This window comes from Lithobates pipiens, unplaced genomic scaffold, assembly GCF_037356315.1.
Source record: "Lithobates pipiens isolate NorthernLeopardFrog02 unplaced genomic scaffold, aLitPip1_a1.2 Scaffold_19, whole genome shotgun sequence".
Taxonomy (NCBI): Eukaryota; Metazoa; Chordata; class Amphibia; order Anura; family Ranidae; genus Lithobates; species Lithobates pipiens.
In genome coordinates this window covers 486820078-486836612 of record NW_027507764.1, presented here as the reverse complement: position 1 = coordinate 486836612, position 16535 = coordinate 486820078, and the positions used below count along the sequence as shown (strand labels likewise).

The window sequence follows — 16535 nt, the reverse complement described above, 5'->3', positions numbered from 1 at the left end:
CGTTGCCTACAGTCAAGCATGGTGGTGGGAGTATTATGGTCTGGGGCTGCATGAGTGCTGCCAGCACTGGGGACCTACAGTTCATTGAGGGAACCATGAATGCCAACATGTACTGTGACATACTAAAGCAGAGCATGATTGTCTCCCTTCGGAGACTGGGACACAGGGCAGTATTCCAACATGATAAATACGACCACTGCCTTGCTAAAGAAGCTGAGAGTAAAGGCGATAGACTGGCCAAGCATGTCTCCAGACATAAACCCTATTTAGCCAAAAAAGCTCACAAATCAACCTACTGCACTGTGTAGTGTGCCTCTACATGACCATGGAATCTCTACTTTAATGCCAATTATTGGATAATGCACTTCTTGCTGCCCTCCACAGACTGGGGAATCTAAAACTCTGGAACATGAAAAGAAACAGAAGGCGTGTAGACCTAGCGCATTACCCTTAATAAGCTGCTATTTATTAGATATGATGGTAAGTAGCATACTCACAAACATAGACTTGGTAAAACCATATCATAAAAGTTCTTCCACATAGGTCCATAAAAAACTGTCCACATGACATGGGACTGCCTCCGTGGAGACGTGAACTGGCTAGCATTTTTTGCAAAATTCCTGTTCCTCAGAACAGACAAGCTTGAAGTACTCTTGAATTTCCTGGTAGAGGGCTGCACTGACTTTGGACTTAATAAAACACAGTGGACCAACACCAGCAGATGACATTGTCACAGATCAGCTGCGGAGCTGATCTGTGTCTTACCTTTACTGCTGTGGGAATCTGCTGGTGTTCGTCCACTGTGTTTTATCAAGTCCAAAGTCAGTGCAGCCCTCTGATAGGAAATTCTAGAGCACTTCATGTTTCCTTCTGCTGACCAGCTTTATGGAGATGCGGATTTCATTGTCCAGCAGGACATGGCACCTGCCCACGCAGCCAACAGTACCAATACCTGGTTTAATGATCATGGTATCATGTGCTTGATTGGCCAGCAAACTCCCTGACCTAAACACCATAGAGAATCTGTGGGGTATTGTAAGAGGAAGATCAGAGATACCAGACCTAACAATGCAGACGAGCTGAAGGCCGCTATTAAAGCAACCTGGGCTTCCATAACACCTCAGCAGTGCCACATGCTGATCACCTCCATGCCACACTGCATTGATGCAGTAATTCAAGTAAAAGGAGCTCCAACCAAGTACTGCGTGCATACTATACTGTACATGGACATACTTTCAGGTAAGCCAACATTTCTGTGTTAAAAATCTTTTTTTTATTGGTCTTATGTAATTTTCAAATTTTCTGAGTTACTAGATTTTGGGTTTTCACTAGCTGTAACCCATAATCATCAAAATGAAAAGTAAGAAATGCTTGAAATATGTCACTCGTCTGTAACATATCTATATGAAATATAAAGCCGCGTACACACGGGCGGACTGTATGGCCTACTTAGTCCGTCGAAACACATTTCAGCGGACAGTCCACTCGTGTGTGGGCTTCAGCTGACTTTTTCAGCGTGCAGTCTGGCGTACTAAGTATTTCGGAATTTTCGTAATACTGTCTGTCATACTTTGGTTTCAGCGGACAATCCGCTCGTGAGTAGGCTAGTTCGACGGACTAAGAATGGCGCATGCTCAGAAAGGATTTACACGGCGGAAGGTTGCATTGCTGTGTATTGGACTTCCTATTTCTAGTCCCGTCGTACGTGCTGTACACGTCATCGCGCAAGCTTTCGACGGACTGTTTGTGCATCCGTGTGTGGTCAAGTCCGTTCATTCGAAAGTATGACGGACTGTCCGTCGGATTGTATGACGGACTAAGTAGGCCATGCAATCCGCCCGTGTGTACGCGGCTTAAGAGTTTCACATTTTGACTTGAATTACTGAAATAATAATTAACTTTTTGATGATATTCTAATTTAATGAGATGCACCTGTATGTGTATGTGTGTGTATATATATATATATATATCATAAATAACTTTTTTCGTTTTAAAAAGTGATCACATAACCTCTGCTCTTATTTGCATAAGAGCCTTAGAGATCTAGAGGTTGAGAAACAAAAGGACACTGATCTCACCAGTGAATGGCTGTGCAGGGGGGCGTTTCAGCACAAGTCTGATTATTGGAGGACAGGCATAGCCAGAAAACTGACCACGCTGGGATGGATATGATCTCATCTCATGCCGGCACCACAGCTGATGTTTCCATCAGCTGTCGGGTGCTGCCGCCGCCATTGCCGGTGGGGGTACCCGGCAGTGTAGCCTTACGGCTTCATGCCGGGAAACCTACTGCACATGCGCGAGACCCCGCTCCTCTCTCCTACTGGCCCGGCGCCAGGGAAAGGAAGAAGGAGCCCTATGGTGATGTCACGGGCTGTGGCCCGGACTCCCAGAAATGGGAACAGGATACCTGTCAAAGACAGGTATGCTGTCCCCCCTCCCCACCAAAAGGTGCCAACTGTGGCACCGGAGGGGGAGAAGAGCCAAATGAGCGTAAGTTCCACTTTTGGATGGAACTCCACTTTAATGAGTTACATGAATCTTGGAAAAAGGCCAATTCAGTGCTGTTTGTGATTTTGGTACGCTACAATGATGCTGGATTATCAGGTTATTGATGGCTTCCTTTTACTCCTTGAAGTGTCTTCAACATAAAAAAGATCAATGTCCCACGTAGCAAACTTGTGTAGCCCTCTTGGGGGGGGGGGGGGGGTTGTGAGATGACCAGTGGTGGCCCATCCACTAGGGGTGCACAGGCCCTGTCCCCCATCCATGCGTCCGGTCTCCTGATTTACATACAGGGCACTGGATGCATGGATTCCAATGGGGGGATGTTTTTTTTAAGCACATGACCAGAGGCTTTAATAGGCTTCAAAATAGGGTGGGATTGTTGCGCAGGGAACTGCGCTATGAGCTAACCCAGTTGTGTGTCAATAGCGAAATAAATATTCAATATTTTCACACTGTTCCTCCTTCCGGCCAAACATGAAGCAGGTCCTGAGACCCATCACCTGATTGGCTGAAAGTACAGGTGATTCTATTGGATGCCTAGGAGGAGGGTGGAGACGTGATCTACAGGAGGAGGAAGGATGAAAGCTGCCAACCGTAGGACACACTGCCCGCCCGCTACTTAGATAGGGTAAGTGCGGGTCTTTGATGTCCGACTGTCCTTCCGCGTGCGGGGGGGTTGCCACCGACCAACCGGGCGGGTGGTTGTTTACCACCCCCCCCCAAAAAAACACCAGCTGGAGATGACCATTCCAAAACAGCATATTGTACTAAATTTGTAGGTAATTTAAGTGGAAGAGTGGCTCCTTGCTTAACTTACATCTGTGGTATCATGACCACAATTATTATTTTCACCATCATGCACAGATGCACTTTGTTAAATTCCACGGGCCACCCCACTGAGTGATTTTCAACAGTAGATGAAAGAGCGGGCAGAATGCAGGACATGGATTTTGCAGAACTGTGTTCCCTTTGCAGAATGTTGCAGCATTCTTTGTTGTTCAGTAATATTGCACAACTGAGACAGACAAACTTTTGGCAGGTAAAACAATTCCTGTGTAGAGTGTAAAGAGAAAGGGGACACTTGATGCCTTAGAAACAGATTCATGTAAATGCAAAACAATTCTGCATGGTAAAACAAATAAATGATTGTAAAAAATTGGTGAGCTCGAACAGTCTCAAAATCCTCACTTGAATCACCAAATCTAGAAATTAGCTTCAAACAATCTTATCAATGCACCATACACTGGAGGATTCTGAACAACTTACAAAAGCCTAGTGGCCTGATTTGATATCAAGAAAAGTTGAACAACACTGAGAAATAAAATCAGCCACAGGCGGGCTAGTGCACATAATTTATTCAATTATAATTTATTTATGCTTCCAAAAAATTCGAATTGAACATATTGAACTTTAGACGAATGTAACAAGTGATGAGAAGCCGCAACACAATTTGAGTTTATGTAACAGCTCTGGTTTGAGGCCAGCAGCAAGGCTGAAGATGCTAGGAATTTGCAGCGTCCAGGATATGGACAACCAGAGGAAGTTGCAAACATTGAATAAGGACGTGTCAGCTGGTTCACATTCTAAGATGCTGTACGTTTACATCTGGGTCAGAGTTGCTACTATTTGGTGCCTCTTTTTTTAAGTGTTGTTTCAGTTGAACTGTTGATTATATTTGGATATATTTGGGAAATTTGTATTTGAATGGTATTAAAATCTGGGCAACACACATCATTGTAAAAGAACTGGATGTCAAAACTGGAGTGTGGAATATGCTTTAAAGCTGAACTCCAGGTGTGTTTTGGGCCAATATAAGCATACATATTCCATACCTGTGTGACCACTGTGGAAGTGAAGTATCACTGTGGTATACCTAATATATACAGAATATGTATACTTACATTGGGGTCCAAGCTGGACCAATGTAATTACGCAAAAAAAAAAAAAAAAAAAAAAAAAAAATATATATATATATATATATATATATATATATATATATATATATATATATATAAATATATATATATATATATATATATATATATATATATATATATATATATATATATATATATATATATATTCAGCTTTAAAAGATAGCAAAATATAACCAGAATACATTTCAGCTTTAAACGTAAGAATAACTCAAAATATATACTAAAAATACACTATACTTTCACCATAGTTAAACGTTTGTTAGATATGTATTAGGGTATTTAGTGCTCTGTAGAAAATACTTGGGATTACTTGATTTTTGATATCTGGGGCCAGTTGACACTGACATTCTAAACAAGTTGGGTTCAATTGATCATTCTATACCATTCTTTCATTGCAGCTGCTGTCTCGGTTACCTGGGCTGATAGAATGATCCCATCTTGGGCTTGGATTATACCTGTCTCAGTGGCCCTTTCCATATTCGGTTCTCTCAATGGCGGCATGTTTATGCTGGGAAGGTTAAATTATGCTGGCAGCAAAGAAGGACATTTACCGTCGATCATCTCCATGCTCCATGTCCGTCACTTGACTCCAGCGCCAGCGATGATGATCTCCACATTGATAGGGTGCATATTTGTCATACCTTCTGACCTCCTCTCGTTGACTAATTACTTCAGCTTTTGTTCATGGCTCCTAGTTGGACTAACTTGTATTAGTCTAATTGTTCTTCGCTTCAGGGAGCCCAATCTGGAACGCCCATACAAGGTGAGACAAAAACCCAAATGATGATATGAATAATGATAGCATCACTTTGGAAAAAGTACATTTCTCTTTAAACCTAAACCTTTTTCCCAGACCTTCCAAATGAGCCTTTAACTAGGTCTTATGGCAGGAGGTGGGATGGACTTCCCGACCACGAGATCACTGTGATTGGCCAATTATGGGCAGCAAATGGGCTTACAAATCATGGTATATAAATTAATGCAAACCTAGTGCCATACCAATATCTGTGCTAATTACAATAAGCACATGTAATCTCCAAACCTGATATTAAATCATTACAGTATCTATGTGCATAAGTATGGTCATGAAGCAAGAATCAACCAAACTACATAAATCTTTCAATGCAATAATTAATACTTCTTCCACATCGATGATACTTAGTTCATATAGAATAGTCCATCCTTATACCAATCTTTCTTATTCCATGCACGGTGACTTCCACCACCATTCACATATGCGCTCACCTCCAAAAATGACCCGCCTATCCCAGGTGAGACCACGCTTCCCCCACTGGGGTACACAACCGGGCTCCTTTCCAATGCTCCTCCTTGTTTCCTCTATTGCTTTCTTTGGTTATTAATTTCTCAAAGTATTAGGTGTATGACTCTTTAAATTTGTGGGTAGATCTCTGCAGACAAACTCATATGACACAGGATACCTCATGGTGTAGTAAGTTAAACACATTGTTGTTTATTAAAAATATTGCACTTACATAATAATAAAAATATAGAATTATTTAACTTACTACATCATTAGGTTATCCTATGTAGTATAAGCTTGTCTGTAGAGAGCTATCCGTGGATTTAAATGGCCATACACCCAATACTTGGAGAGGTGTGTAACCACAGAAAACAGAGGAGCATTGGAGAGGAGCTCAGTTGTATACTCCAGTGTGGCAAAGCATGGTCTGACCTGGTATAGGCGGGTCAGTTTTGGAGGTGAGCGCATATGTGAATGGTTGTGGGAGTCACTGGGCCATCTTTATTATTGATTGGACCCTGGGCAAACATTTTTTCAGTCCCCCCCCCCCGCATGAAATTTCACTCTTCACCTGCTCTGAGACATGCAATAAAAAGTAGCTAGGCTCAAAATCAGTGCAACAGATCAAGAAGATCAAGCAGTGATTGTGATTGGTTGCCAGAAGTTATTGCATATCATTACTGCTCACAGACTGGTTGCTAGAGGTTACATCACACATTACTACTCGCTGATTAGTTTCTATAGGTTACAGCAGTGGTCATCAACCCTGTCATCAGGGCCCACTAACAGGCCAGGTTTGCAAGATAACTGAAATACATCACAGGTGATATAATTTGCTGTTCAGTGATTGCAGTATTCTAGTCTGCATCTCCCCAAGGTAATACATAAAACCTGGCCTGTTAGTGGGCCCTGAGGACAGGGTTGATGACCACTGGGTTACAGCACATCATTACTGCTAACGGATTGGTTGCGAGAGGTTACAGCACATCAATACTGCTATGTGATTGGTTGCTAGAGGTAACAGTATATCAATACCACTCACTGACTGGTTGCTAGAGGATAAAGCACATCATTTCTGCTTGTTGATTAGTTGCTAGAGGTTACAGCACATCATTACTGCTAACTGATTGGTTGCTAGAGGTTATAGCACATAAATACTGCTAACAATGGTTGATAGAGGTTACAGCACATATTAAGATAAACTGATTAGTTGCTAGAGGTTGCAGCGCATCAATACTGCTATGTGATTGGTTGCTAGAGGTAACAGTAGATCAATACCACTCACTGACTGGTTGCTAGAGGATAAAGCACATCATTTCTGCTTGCTGGTTGGTTGCTAGAGGTTACAGAAAGTCATTACCACTCACTGAATGGTTGTTGGGGTTACAGTACATCTTTAATGCTAACTGATTGGCTGCTAGACAGATTATGCTACAGACTTACGCAGCAGTCCCCTTGCCAGAGTAGAAGTGTTGTCTTGCATTTCAGCAGAATTTAACATGTTGTAGAAAAGATGGGGTTAATGAAGCCAACCAGGATTACCTTCAAAACAGTACTGTCAATGATCATAGCAAGCAGAGAGACATAAATGAGTTATAGTTTAGTGGTTAAAGCAGTGAAAGAGTTCAACTCAGCAGGGCAAATGAGCTAATTCAGGTTGTTAATCACAGAACATTCTAGCTCTCTGCTCATCCATGCTGACCAGTGTTATGCACAGGCAGCAATGGTAATGTTAATAGTAAGCAGAGTGGCAGAGAAGGACGATAATAGATAAGCAGCTGAAATAGAGAAAAACTTCAGCTCAACCAAGTGCATGTACTTATTCATGTTGGGCTCCACTACAATAACTGGGCCCGGGGCAGTTTCCCCTTTTGCCCCGCCTTAAAGATGGTCCTGCAGTATGAAGGATTGGCACATAAGGGTGAACTATTATATATGAACTATTAATCGTTGGTGTTGAAGGTTTATGTAGTTTGATTCATGCTTTATGTTGATACTAATGCATATAGATACTGTAATGGGGGGGGGGGGGGGCTGGCATAGTCTTACAAATTTGTGTTCACAAACACTTTAAGCATTGAGACATTCATTGTAGCAGCTCATCTAACCTTCCTCTAGTATCTAATCTATAAATCTCTGCATTTAATACTATAATAAGAAACATGAGTGATTTATGCCGCGTACACAGGACCGGACTTTTTGACGGATTAGGTCCGACAGTCTTCCCGACGGACTTTCAGCAGAGGTTCGACTGACTTTCTGAACGAAACGGACTTGGCCACACACGACCGGACTAAGTCAGTTTGAAAGTCTGTTTGTTTTGAACGTGATGACGTAAACGGGACTAAACAAGGAAGTTCAATAGCCAGTAGCCCATAGCTGCCCTTGCGTCATATATGGTCCGTCAGGCTAGCACACACACGAATGGTTTTCCCGATTTTTAGTCCATCGGACTTGAGTCCATTGGATAGATTTGAAACGTTTTATTTCTAGGTCCGTCTGACTTTTGGGCAAAAAAAGTCCGCTGGAGCACACACATGATCGAATTGTCTGACGGATTCCGGTCCACCGGAGCAAGTCTGCCAGAAAGTCCAATCGTGTGTATGCAGCATAAGCATGTAAAAATTTGGTCGTAAAAATGACTACTGTACGATAATAACTCAGAATATGTGCTCACAGAAAATACACTAACTTTTTCCTTTAAATCATATATTTTTTTTTTTTATTATTGAAGAACAGCTGAGCAATGAACATTCTTGGCCATAAGTCACAGCTGAAATGTTGAGGGTTTCCAATTCAATTTAGTTTTGTTTGTCAAGATTCCTCTTTGAAGCAGGTCTAATTATCCAAACTAAACACCTCTTTGCTAGCTAATATACAAACCATAAAAAATAATAAAGAGAATACACAACTGTACTTAAATCATATTGCATCGGTTAAATGTAACAATTCCCAGAGAATCAGAGGTTGTTTTAGGAGTAATAAAGCTTGGTGTGTTTTTTATGCACACCAAGGAGACAGTGAAACAAGCGAAGGGAGTGAGAAAGGTGAGTTTGTTGTAAAAATGACACAGGGGTGTCAATAAGGGGGAAATAGGTAACTCCCCACCCCCAGTGATTCCAGTGCTGTAGTACTCATAGTTGCTGTGCACCCGAAGCACCACAGCTGCCACTCCTTCTGCCTGTCCGACTCAGGTGCCAGCAGTTCAGCTAGTGGCGGCTGGTGCTCAAAATTTTTGGAGGGGTGCAAACAAACTGAAAAAGTCTGAAAAAACCCCCCATCAAAATTGTAGCCTCACTGTACCATCAAACACAGCCACTGTGCCCATCAATTGTCACCACTGTACCATCAAACACAGCCACTGTGCCATCAAACGCAGCCACTGTGCCCATCAATTTCCACCACTGTGCCATCAAATGCAGCCACTGTGCCCATGAAACGCAGCCACTGTGCCATCAAACAGCCACTGTGCCCATGAAACGCAGCCACTGTGCCCAACAATTGTCGCCACTGTCCCATCAAATGCAGCCACTGTGCCCATCAATTGTCGCCATTGTACCATCAAACACAGCCATTGTGCCATCAAAACGCAGCCACTGTGCCCATCAACACAGCCACTGTGCCCATCAATTTCCGCCATTGTACCATCAAACACAGCCACTGTGCCATCAAACGCAGCCACTGTGCCCATCAATTGCAGCCACTGTACCATCAAACACAACCACTGTGCCATCAAACGCAGCCACTGTGACCATCAAGCGCAGCCACTGTGCCCATCAATTGCCACCACTGTGCCATCAAACGCAGCCATTATGCCATGAAATGCAGACATTGTGCCCATCAATTGCCGCCACTGTACCATCAAACACAGCCACCGTGCAATCAAACGCAGCCACTGTGCCCATCAAACACAGCCACTGTGCCCATCAATTGGCGCCATTGTACCATCAAACACAGCCACTGTGCCATCAAACGCAACCACTGTGCCTATCAAACACAGCCACTGTGCCCATCAATTGCCGCCACTGTGCCCATGAAACGCAGCCACTGTGCTATATCAAATGCTCCCACTGTGCCATCAAATTCTGCCTCTGTGCCCCATCAAATGCTCCCACTATGCCCCATCAAATGCTCCCACTGTGCCATAACCAATTCTGCCAGTGTGCCCCCCACCTGCCGTCTGCACTTACCCTGTCTCAGTGGGATGGCTCCTCGATGTCTTCTCTCGTCCTCTCTTCCCGTCCTCTTCTATGTTGGATGCCTGATAGGTGTCCAATCACAGCGCCTGTCGTATCAGCCAATCAAGTGACGGGTAACAGATCTGAGCACCTGATTGGCGGAGAGGCGGTTTAGTGTTAGGAAAGCGAATATTCATTTGCTTTTCTAACACAGCTGAGTGACCTCCGAGCACCCAGCATGGCACTCGCAGGTCACCTTTTTTGATGCCTATTAGAGCCTATGGCTCTATTCAGGTGCTTCAAAAACACCTCCTGGCTCTGTAATTCAGGGTGGCTGCTGCGGCCATAGATAGATTCATGCAATGCGTGAATCTTTCTATTGCTGCTAGAGGGAGTGGCAGGAGAGAGTGGGCAGTGCCCTATGCCCTTGTGGACGCACCGCCGCTGAGTTCAGCGCAAGGGAGGCTTTCTTTGTCTCCTGCTTTGGTCCACACACCAGAGGGAGGATTTCCCTTTATTCTGAAATGCGGGTTGGAGATTTGCATTGGATTGCTGGAAAGACTCAGTGCTGGTCTAAGGCCTGGTTCACACCTATGCATTTTTTTGTGCGTTTTCAATTTTGCAGAAACATATTACAGTCCATTCAATATGGTTTCCAAAGGGGCATGCTCACATCTGTGCATTTTATGAAAAGCAGGTTGTATTTTCGGTTCCATAGATTTCAATGGATCAAACATGTGTATAGAAAAACCTGGAATATGCAAACTGCAACCTGCATAGGTGTGAATTAGGTCTAAAGGTACATCATTTGCACATCAATGTGTGAGTAAGCATTTTACTTATGAAAGTGGATTTTAATCTTAATAAATATATCTCGCAATGATGGGCTTTTTAAATTGCATGAGTGAATGTGAGAGGGGCATTATCCCACTAAACGTGTAATCCCCGGAGAATTGGAAAGAGCGGAGGAGATTAACAGCAATTTTTATATATGGCCATCTGGTGAGTGGGCCTTTTGCATGGTGGAGGATAAGCACATTTGGTTTGGTGGTGAAATGCATGTTAACCACGTCTGCCACTTTTTGTGATACGGCAGTGCATTATTTTAACTCACAATTAACGGTGGTTACGCAATGCTGTACCCAAATAAAATTGATGTCCTTTTTGTTCCCAAAATAGAGCTTTCTTTTGGTGGTATTTGATCACCTCTGTGGTTTTTATTTTTTGAGCTATAAACAAAAAAAGAGCAACAATTTTGAACAAAAAAATATATATTTTTTACTTTCTGCTATAAAACATATCTAATAAAAAATTAAAAAATCTGATGTCTTTATCAGTTTAAGCCAATATGTATTCAGCTACATATTTTTGGTAAAAAAAAATCCTAATAAATATTGATTTGTTAGCAAAAAAGTTATACCGCCTACAAATGATGGGATATTTTTATGGAATTTTTATTTATTTATTAATTTACTAGTAATGGCAGAGATAAGCGATTTTTAGGGGGAATGCGACAATGCGGCAGACAAATCGGACACCTAACTGACACTTTTGACAGTTTTTTGGGGACAATTAACACTAATACAGTGATCAGTGCTAAAAATATGCACTGTTACTGTACTAATGACACTGGCAGGGAAGGGGTTAACAGCAGGGGCGATCAAGAGGTTAAGTGTGTCCCGGGGGGGTGCTTGCTAACTGTGTGGGGGTTGCTCTGACTGGGATCGGTGTTCCTGCTTGGAGCAGGAACACAAGATTGCCATCTTCTTCCCTGTCAGAGCGGCGATCTGCCTTGTTTATGTAGGCAGATTGCTGTTCTGCCTCTTCCAGGAACGATTGTGAGTGGATGGCATCCACTGGACCCGCTGATTGGCATCCCCTGTGTCCGATCAGCGAGTGATTGCGCCTCAGGCGGCGTGTGCTCGCCACACAGTGGCTATTGCATGACATTACATATAGGTATGTGATTTCGCACAATAGAGCTGTCCTGCCATAGTAAATATGCGGTAGGTGGTCAGCAAGTTGTTAAGCACGGATTGAAGATAAGAAGGCAATGTTATATGGGCATTAAGGAGCACACAATGGATTGCACTGATTAAAAATTGTGAATGTGGACTGTTAGCACTTTATATTATTGATATAGCCTGAGATTTATTGTATTGTATTGTCAGCATTTAAAGAGAGGACGTGGCTACACCTTTATATATTTTTGTAAAACCTTCAAACATAATCTTCAGCTTTGGATGCCAAGTGAATGATGAATTTGCACAGCTCAGTCGCGCAGCACAGCCCTGCCTGGCAGGGGAGGGGCGCAAATGTTTTCCTGCTGCAATTTCTTTTACTTTTACTTGCAGGTTTCTTCCCACCACCACCACCCTGCGACTATGAAAGGAGAAGCAGCAGACTAATGAGCTCATTTCTCCATCACTTTCTCCTTCTATCAGCATTCTCCCTGCACTGCAGCATACCTAAGTACAGTAGCTCCATTGGCTTCTTCTCTCTCCCCCTCCCTGAACTGTTTGCTGCACAGGGATTGCAAGAGCCTAATAAGAAGTCAAATCTTTGGTACTTGGAATTTATCATTAGCTGTAAAGTTTAAAAAAAAGATATTATATTTATGTATATTTATGTAGCCAGGTGCTGGGCTGCAGCAATATGTAGAAGGAGACATTGGGGGTTATTTACGAAAGGCAAATCCACTTTGCACTACAAGTACACTTTCAAGTGCAGTCACTGTAGATCTAAGGGGGACATGCAAGGAAAAAAAAAATGCATTTTTGCTTGCACATGTTTGGATGATAAAATTAGAAGAGCTTCCCCTAATTTTAGAGCTTCCTCTCAGATCTACAGCGATCTACACTTGTAGTGCAGAGTGGATTTCCCTTTAGTAAATCAACCCCATTGACTTTTATTCTTCTCTCCCTCTACAGAGATACTGACGTTATGCTGCACCATTCTCCTCCGGCCAGCAGGGGAGAGATAAAGCCAAGCAAGCCCGTAGACTTCTATGCACAGTGCTGAGAATCCTGGGAGTTGTAGTTTGAGATGACACCCATATAATGGAATGAATAGACTTTGTACATGACAGATCCCGATATGCACTGTGCAGTAGAAGGAACGGAGAGATAATTTTTATTAAACTGCCTGGAAAGTTCTTCCTCTTGGCATTGAGGGAGTTAGAGAGAGAGCACCTCTGTCTGGATATTTTCCTGCCAGAGGGAGACCATACCAGCAAAGATCAGAGCCTGAGACTGGGAGTGAGGACACCTGGGAATAGCACAGCACCACTAACATCACAGCGCCTGCACTGCTGCTGCAGGAAGACTGGAACATCCAATAACCCTCAGCTTCCCACCACTGATTACTGGAGGCTTTCGGGTAGAGGGCAAGTGGGCTCCCCCTTCTACAGCTAGAGGTCACTGCAGGATTACAGGGACTGGTGAGAGGGCTATTTGCAGATTGCTGATACTTCTAACAGAGACTGAACCATTGATAGCAGGACACCAAGTGTACCCAATCCATACCAAACTAAAACTGCACTCTATACTGCATTTATTCCAAACCTAGACTGCACCTATACCAACCCTATACCTGCATTATATGGAAAATTTATTGCATCTGAATCTACCTTGCACCTGTGCTGAGGCTATACCATATACTGTACTTATACTTCATGCGTTAACTGGGACTGTTGTTAAGTGCACCCATGCTCTTATGGGACCTCAACAATAGCCGGCAGAAGAACATCTCAAACGACTGCCCCTCCCATAATAATTACCCTGGAAGCCCCCTTTGTTCCTAGTAGTTTGCCTCTACTACCTGGTTTGGTGCCTGTTTTCTTTGATTTAGCACGACTATTGGGTAATGAGTATTGCTTTCAGTGATTTCCTGTGATATTGTATGTTTGTACACTCAACCTGGTGTGTCACAGGGGCTGAGGATATCGAGAAGGTCGAGGCAAAGAACAGAGAAACCATCATATCCAGCGGCTCCCACAGGGGTAGCGCTCCATTTAGTTCCAAATCATATCTGATGTCTGAGTTCTCTACCAAACACCCGAATACAGACATACCACCGTCCAGAAGGCACAATCATTAAGCAGATAATCAGGATCCTTAAGTGAATTTGTAAAGTGTGAGGAGGGGTTGGTTTTGTAAAATAGGGTGGAGATTTTATTTTGTTTCCTGCTGTTTTTAAAGCTGTCCACAATTCTGGTTATAATGAGTGGTGATTGACAGCAAGGACCAGACACTTACAAATGGCAATTAAAATCATATTCTGCTCTGTCTACAACATAAGGCCAGGAACAAACATCTACAGTACATAAAAATAGCAGGCACAAAAAACTATCTGGAACATAAGTGGTTACAGCAACTTTTTATGATGTGACTTATATTATATAAAGACTTTGATTACTCCAAATAGAGGGTATACTTATATAATAATCAATATTTTTGTTTTGTTTTCAGGTCTTCCTTCCTCTTGCCTTTATTGTTGTTGGAGTGTCAGCATTTCTGGTCCTGGCTCCTATTATACAGACTCCAAAAGTGCAATATTTTTATGCTTTGCTGTTTATGTTCAGCAGCATCATTATCTACATTCCCTTTGTCCATTTCAAACTGAAAATCCCATACTTCGATAAAGTCACTTGTTATCTACAGTTACTGCTTGAGGTTTCCCCAACTGATATGTTTGAAGATTCCAAAACAGAATAATAATGGTGCTGTTTTGATTTACGAGCAAAATTGTATCTGTTGAGAACTGCTGTGAATAAATAAAGACTTTTCAAGCTCCTAGAGTACTAAAGAGCCGGGGCATCGTGTCAACTGTCAAAGCAATATTCAGTGGATGAATAAATATGTTCTATACTGCTTAATGCTGGTCAGAAGGAATAATACCCCCATACGGGAAACAGAAATCTGGGACACCTACCACAAATAGAACCCTAGAACTTTTCGTGCCTGCACTCTTAGCCCTTGTGCACACGGTCGGACATTCCGACAACAAAATCCGTTAGATTTGGTCCGACAGATTTTGTCCGAAACTGGTGTTGCATACACACGGTCGGACAAAGTTGTCGGAAAATCCTATAGTTCGGAATGTGATGACGTAATTTAGTTTCGACGGGACTACGTTTAGGCTAGTAGCAAATAGCTTTGGTCTCGGAATTCGATCTGAGCATGCGAGGCACTTTGTTCGATCGGAATTCTCTACAAACGATCGGACAAAATCCAATCGGATCATGTTGTGTGAAAATTTTATAGCCAAGCTCTCAAACTTTGTCCGTCAGATATTCCGATGGAAACAGTCCGATGGAGCCCACACACGGTCGGATTATCCAACAACACGGTCCGATCAGACATTTTCCGTCTGAATATCCGACCGTGTGTACAAGGGCTTAGGCTTCATGTAAAAAATGTTTTAATTCTGCTCACCCCTTGCATGGCTAGAAAGGAATAGAGAGGGCAGGAGATGAGGAACCACACATGGGGGTGGGGGTTGAGATATACACTACTGTGGAAACATTTTGGGCAGGTGTGAAGAAATGTTGTATATTAAGAATGCTTTCAGAAATAGAAGTTTTTGAAGGAACTCAGCAGGTAGGTTGTTCCAAACATCTTTCAGAACCACAGACCTTCTGTGGATTTAGGCTGCCTCAAATCCCATTGTCTCTTTATGTAATCCCAGACAGACACCATGATGTTAAGATGGGGGCCAAACGATCACTTCAAGGACTCCTTGTTCTTCTTTTTGCTGAAGAAAGTTCTTAATGACATTGTATGTATGTTTGGCATCATTGTCCTGCTGCAGAATACATTTGGGGCAACTCACATGCCTTCCTGATGGTATGACATGATGCATAAGTATCTGCCTGTGTTTCTCAGTTTTGAGGACACTATTGATCCTGACTAGGGATGGCCCCGATGTTTGAGTCGAACGTAAGTTCAACTCGAACATCGGGTGTTCGCCTGTTTGCCGAATAGTGTACAATTTGGGGTGTTCTCTGCAAATTCAAAGCCACGGAACACCCTTTAAAAGTCTATGGGAGAAATCAAAAGTGCTCATTTTAAAGGCTTATATGCATGGTATTGTCATAAAAAGTGTTTGGGGACCTGGGTCCTGCCCCAAGGGACATGTATCAATGCAAAAACAAGTTTTAGAAATGGTCGTTTTTTCAGGAGCAGTGATTTTAATAATGCTTAAAGTGAAACAATAAAATTGTAATATTCCTTTAAATTTCGTACCTGGGGGGCCTGAAAAGTGGCGCATGTTTCCTGTGTTTAGAACAGTCTGACAGCAAAATTACATTTCTAAAGGAAAAAAAAGTAATTTAAAACTACTCGTGGCTATAATTGTCGGTCTGGTAATACACCTAAAAGTTCAACCCTGGGGAACCCCGAACCAAATTATTTTTTTCTTTAAATGTGTGGGGGTCCCCCCAAATTCCATACAAGGCCCCTCAGGTCTGGTACGGATATTAAGGGGAAGCTCGCCCCAACATTTAAAAAAAAAATAGCATGGGGGCCCCCCTCAAAATCCATACCAGACTCTTCAGGTCTGGTATGGATTTTAAGGGGAACCCCACGCCAAAATGTAAAAAACAGAATGGCGTGGAGTCCCCCCAAAAATCCATACCAGACCCTTATCCGA

General features: G+C 42.7%; 1 protein-coding gene across 2 annotated transcripts in view; it reads left to right on the top strand.

Annotated features, from left to right (window-relative positions):
- LOC143997374 (solute carrier family 7 member 13-like) overlaps positions 1-14690 on the top strand; it is a 149594-nt gene extending 134904 nt beyond the window's left edge. For both annotated transcript variants that reach the window (XM_077492953.1, XM_077492952.1), the window contains exons 3-4: positions 4844-5208; positions 14354-14690. In XM_077492953.1, the coding sequence (XP_077349079.1) occupies positions 4844-5208; positions 14354-14599 (611 nt within the window). In that variant the 3' untranslated portion in view covers positions 14600-14690. The remainder of the gene's footprint in view (positions 1-4843; positions 5209-14353) is intronic.
- The last annotated feature ends 1845 nt before the right edge of the window (positions 14691-16535 follow it).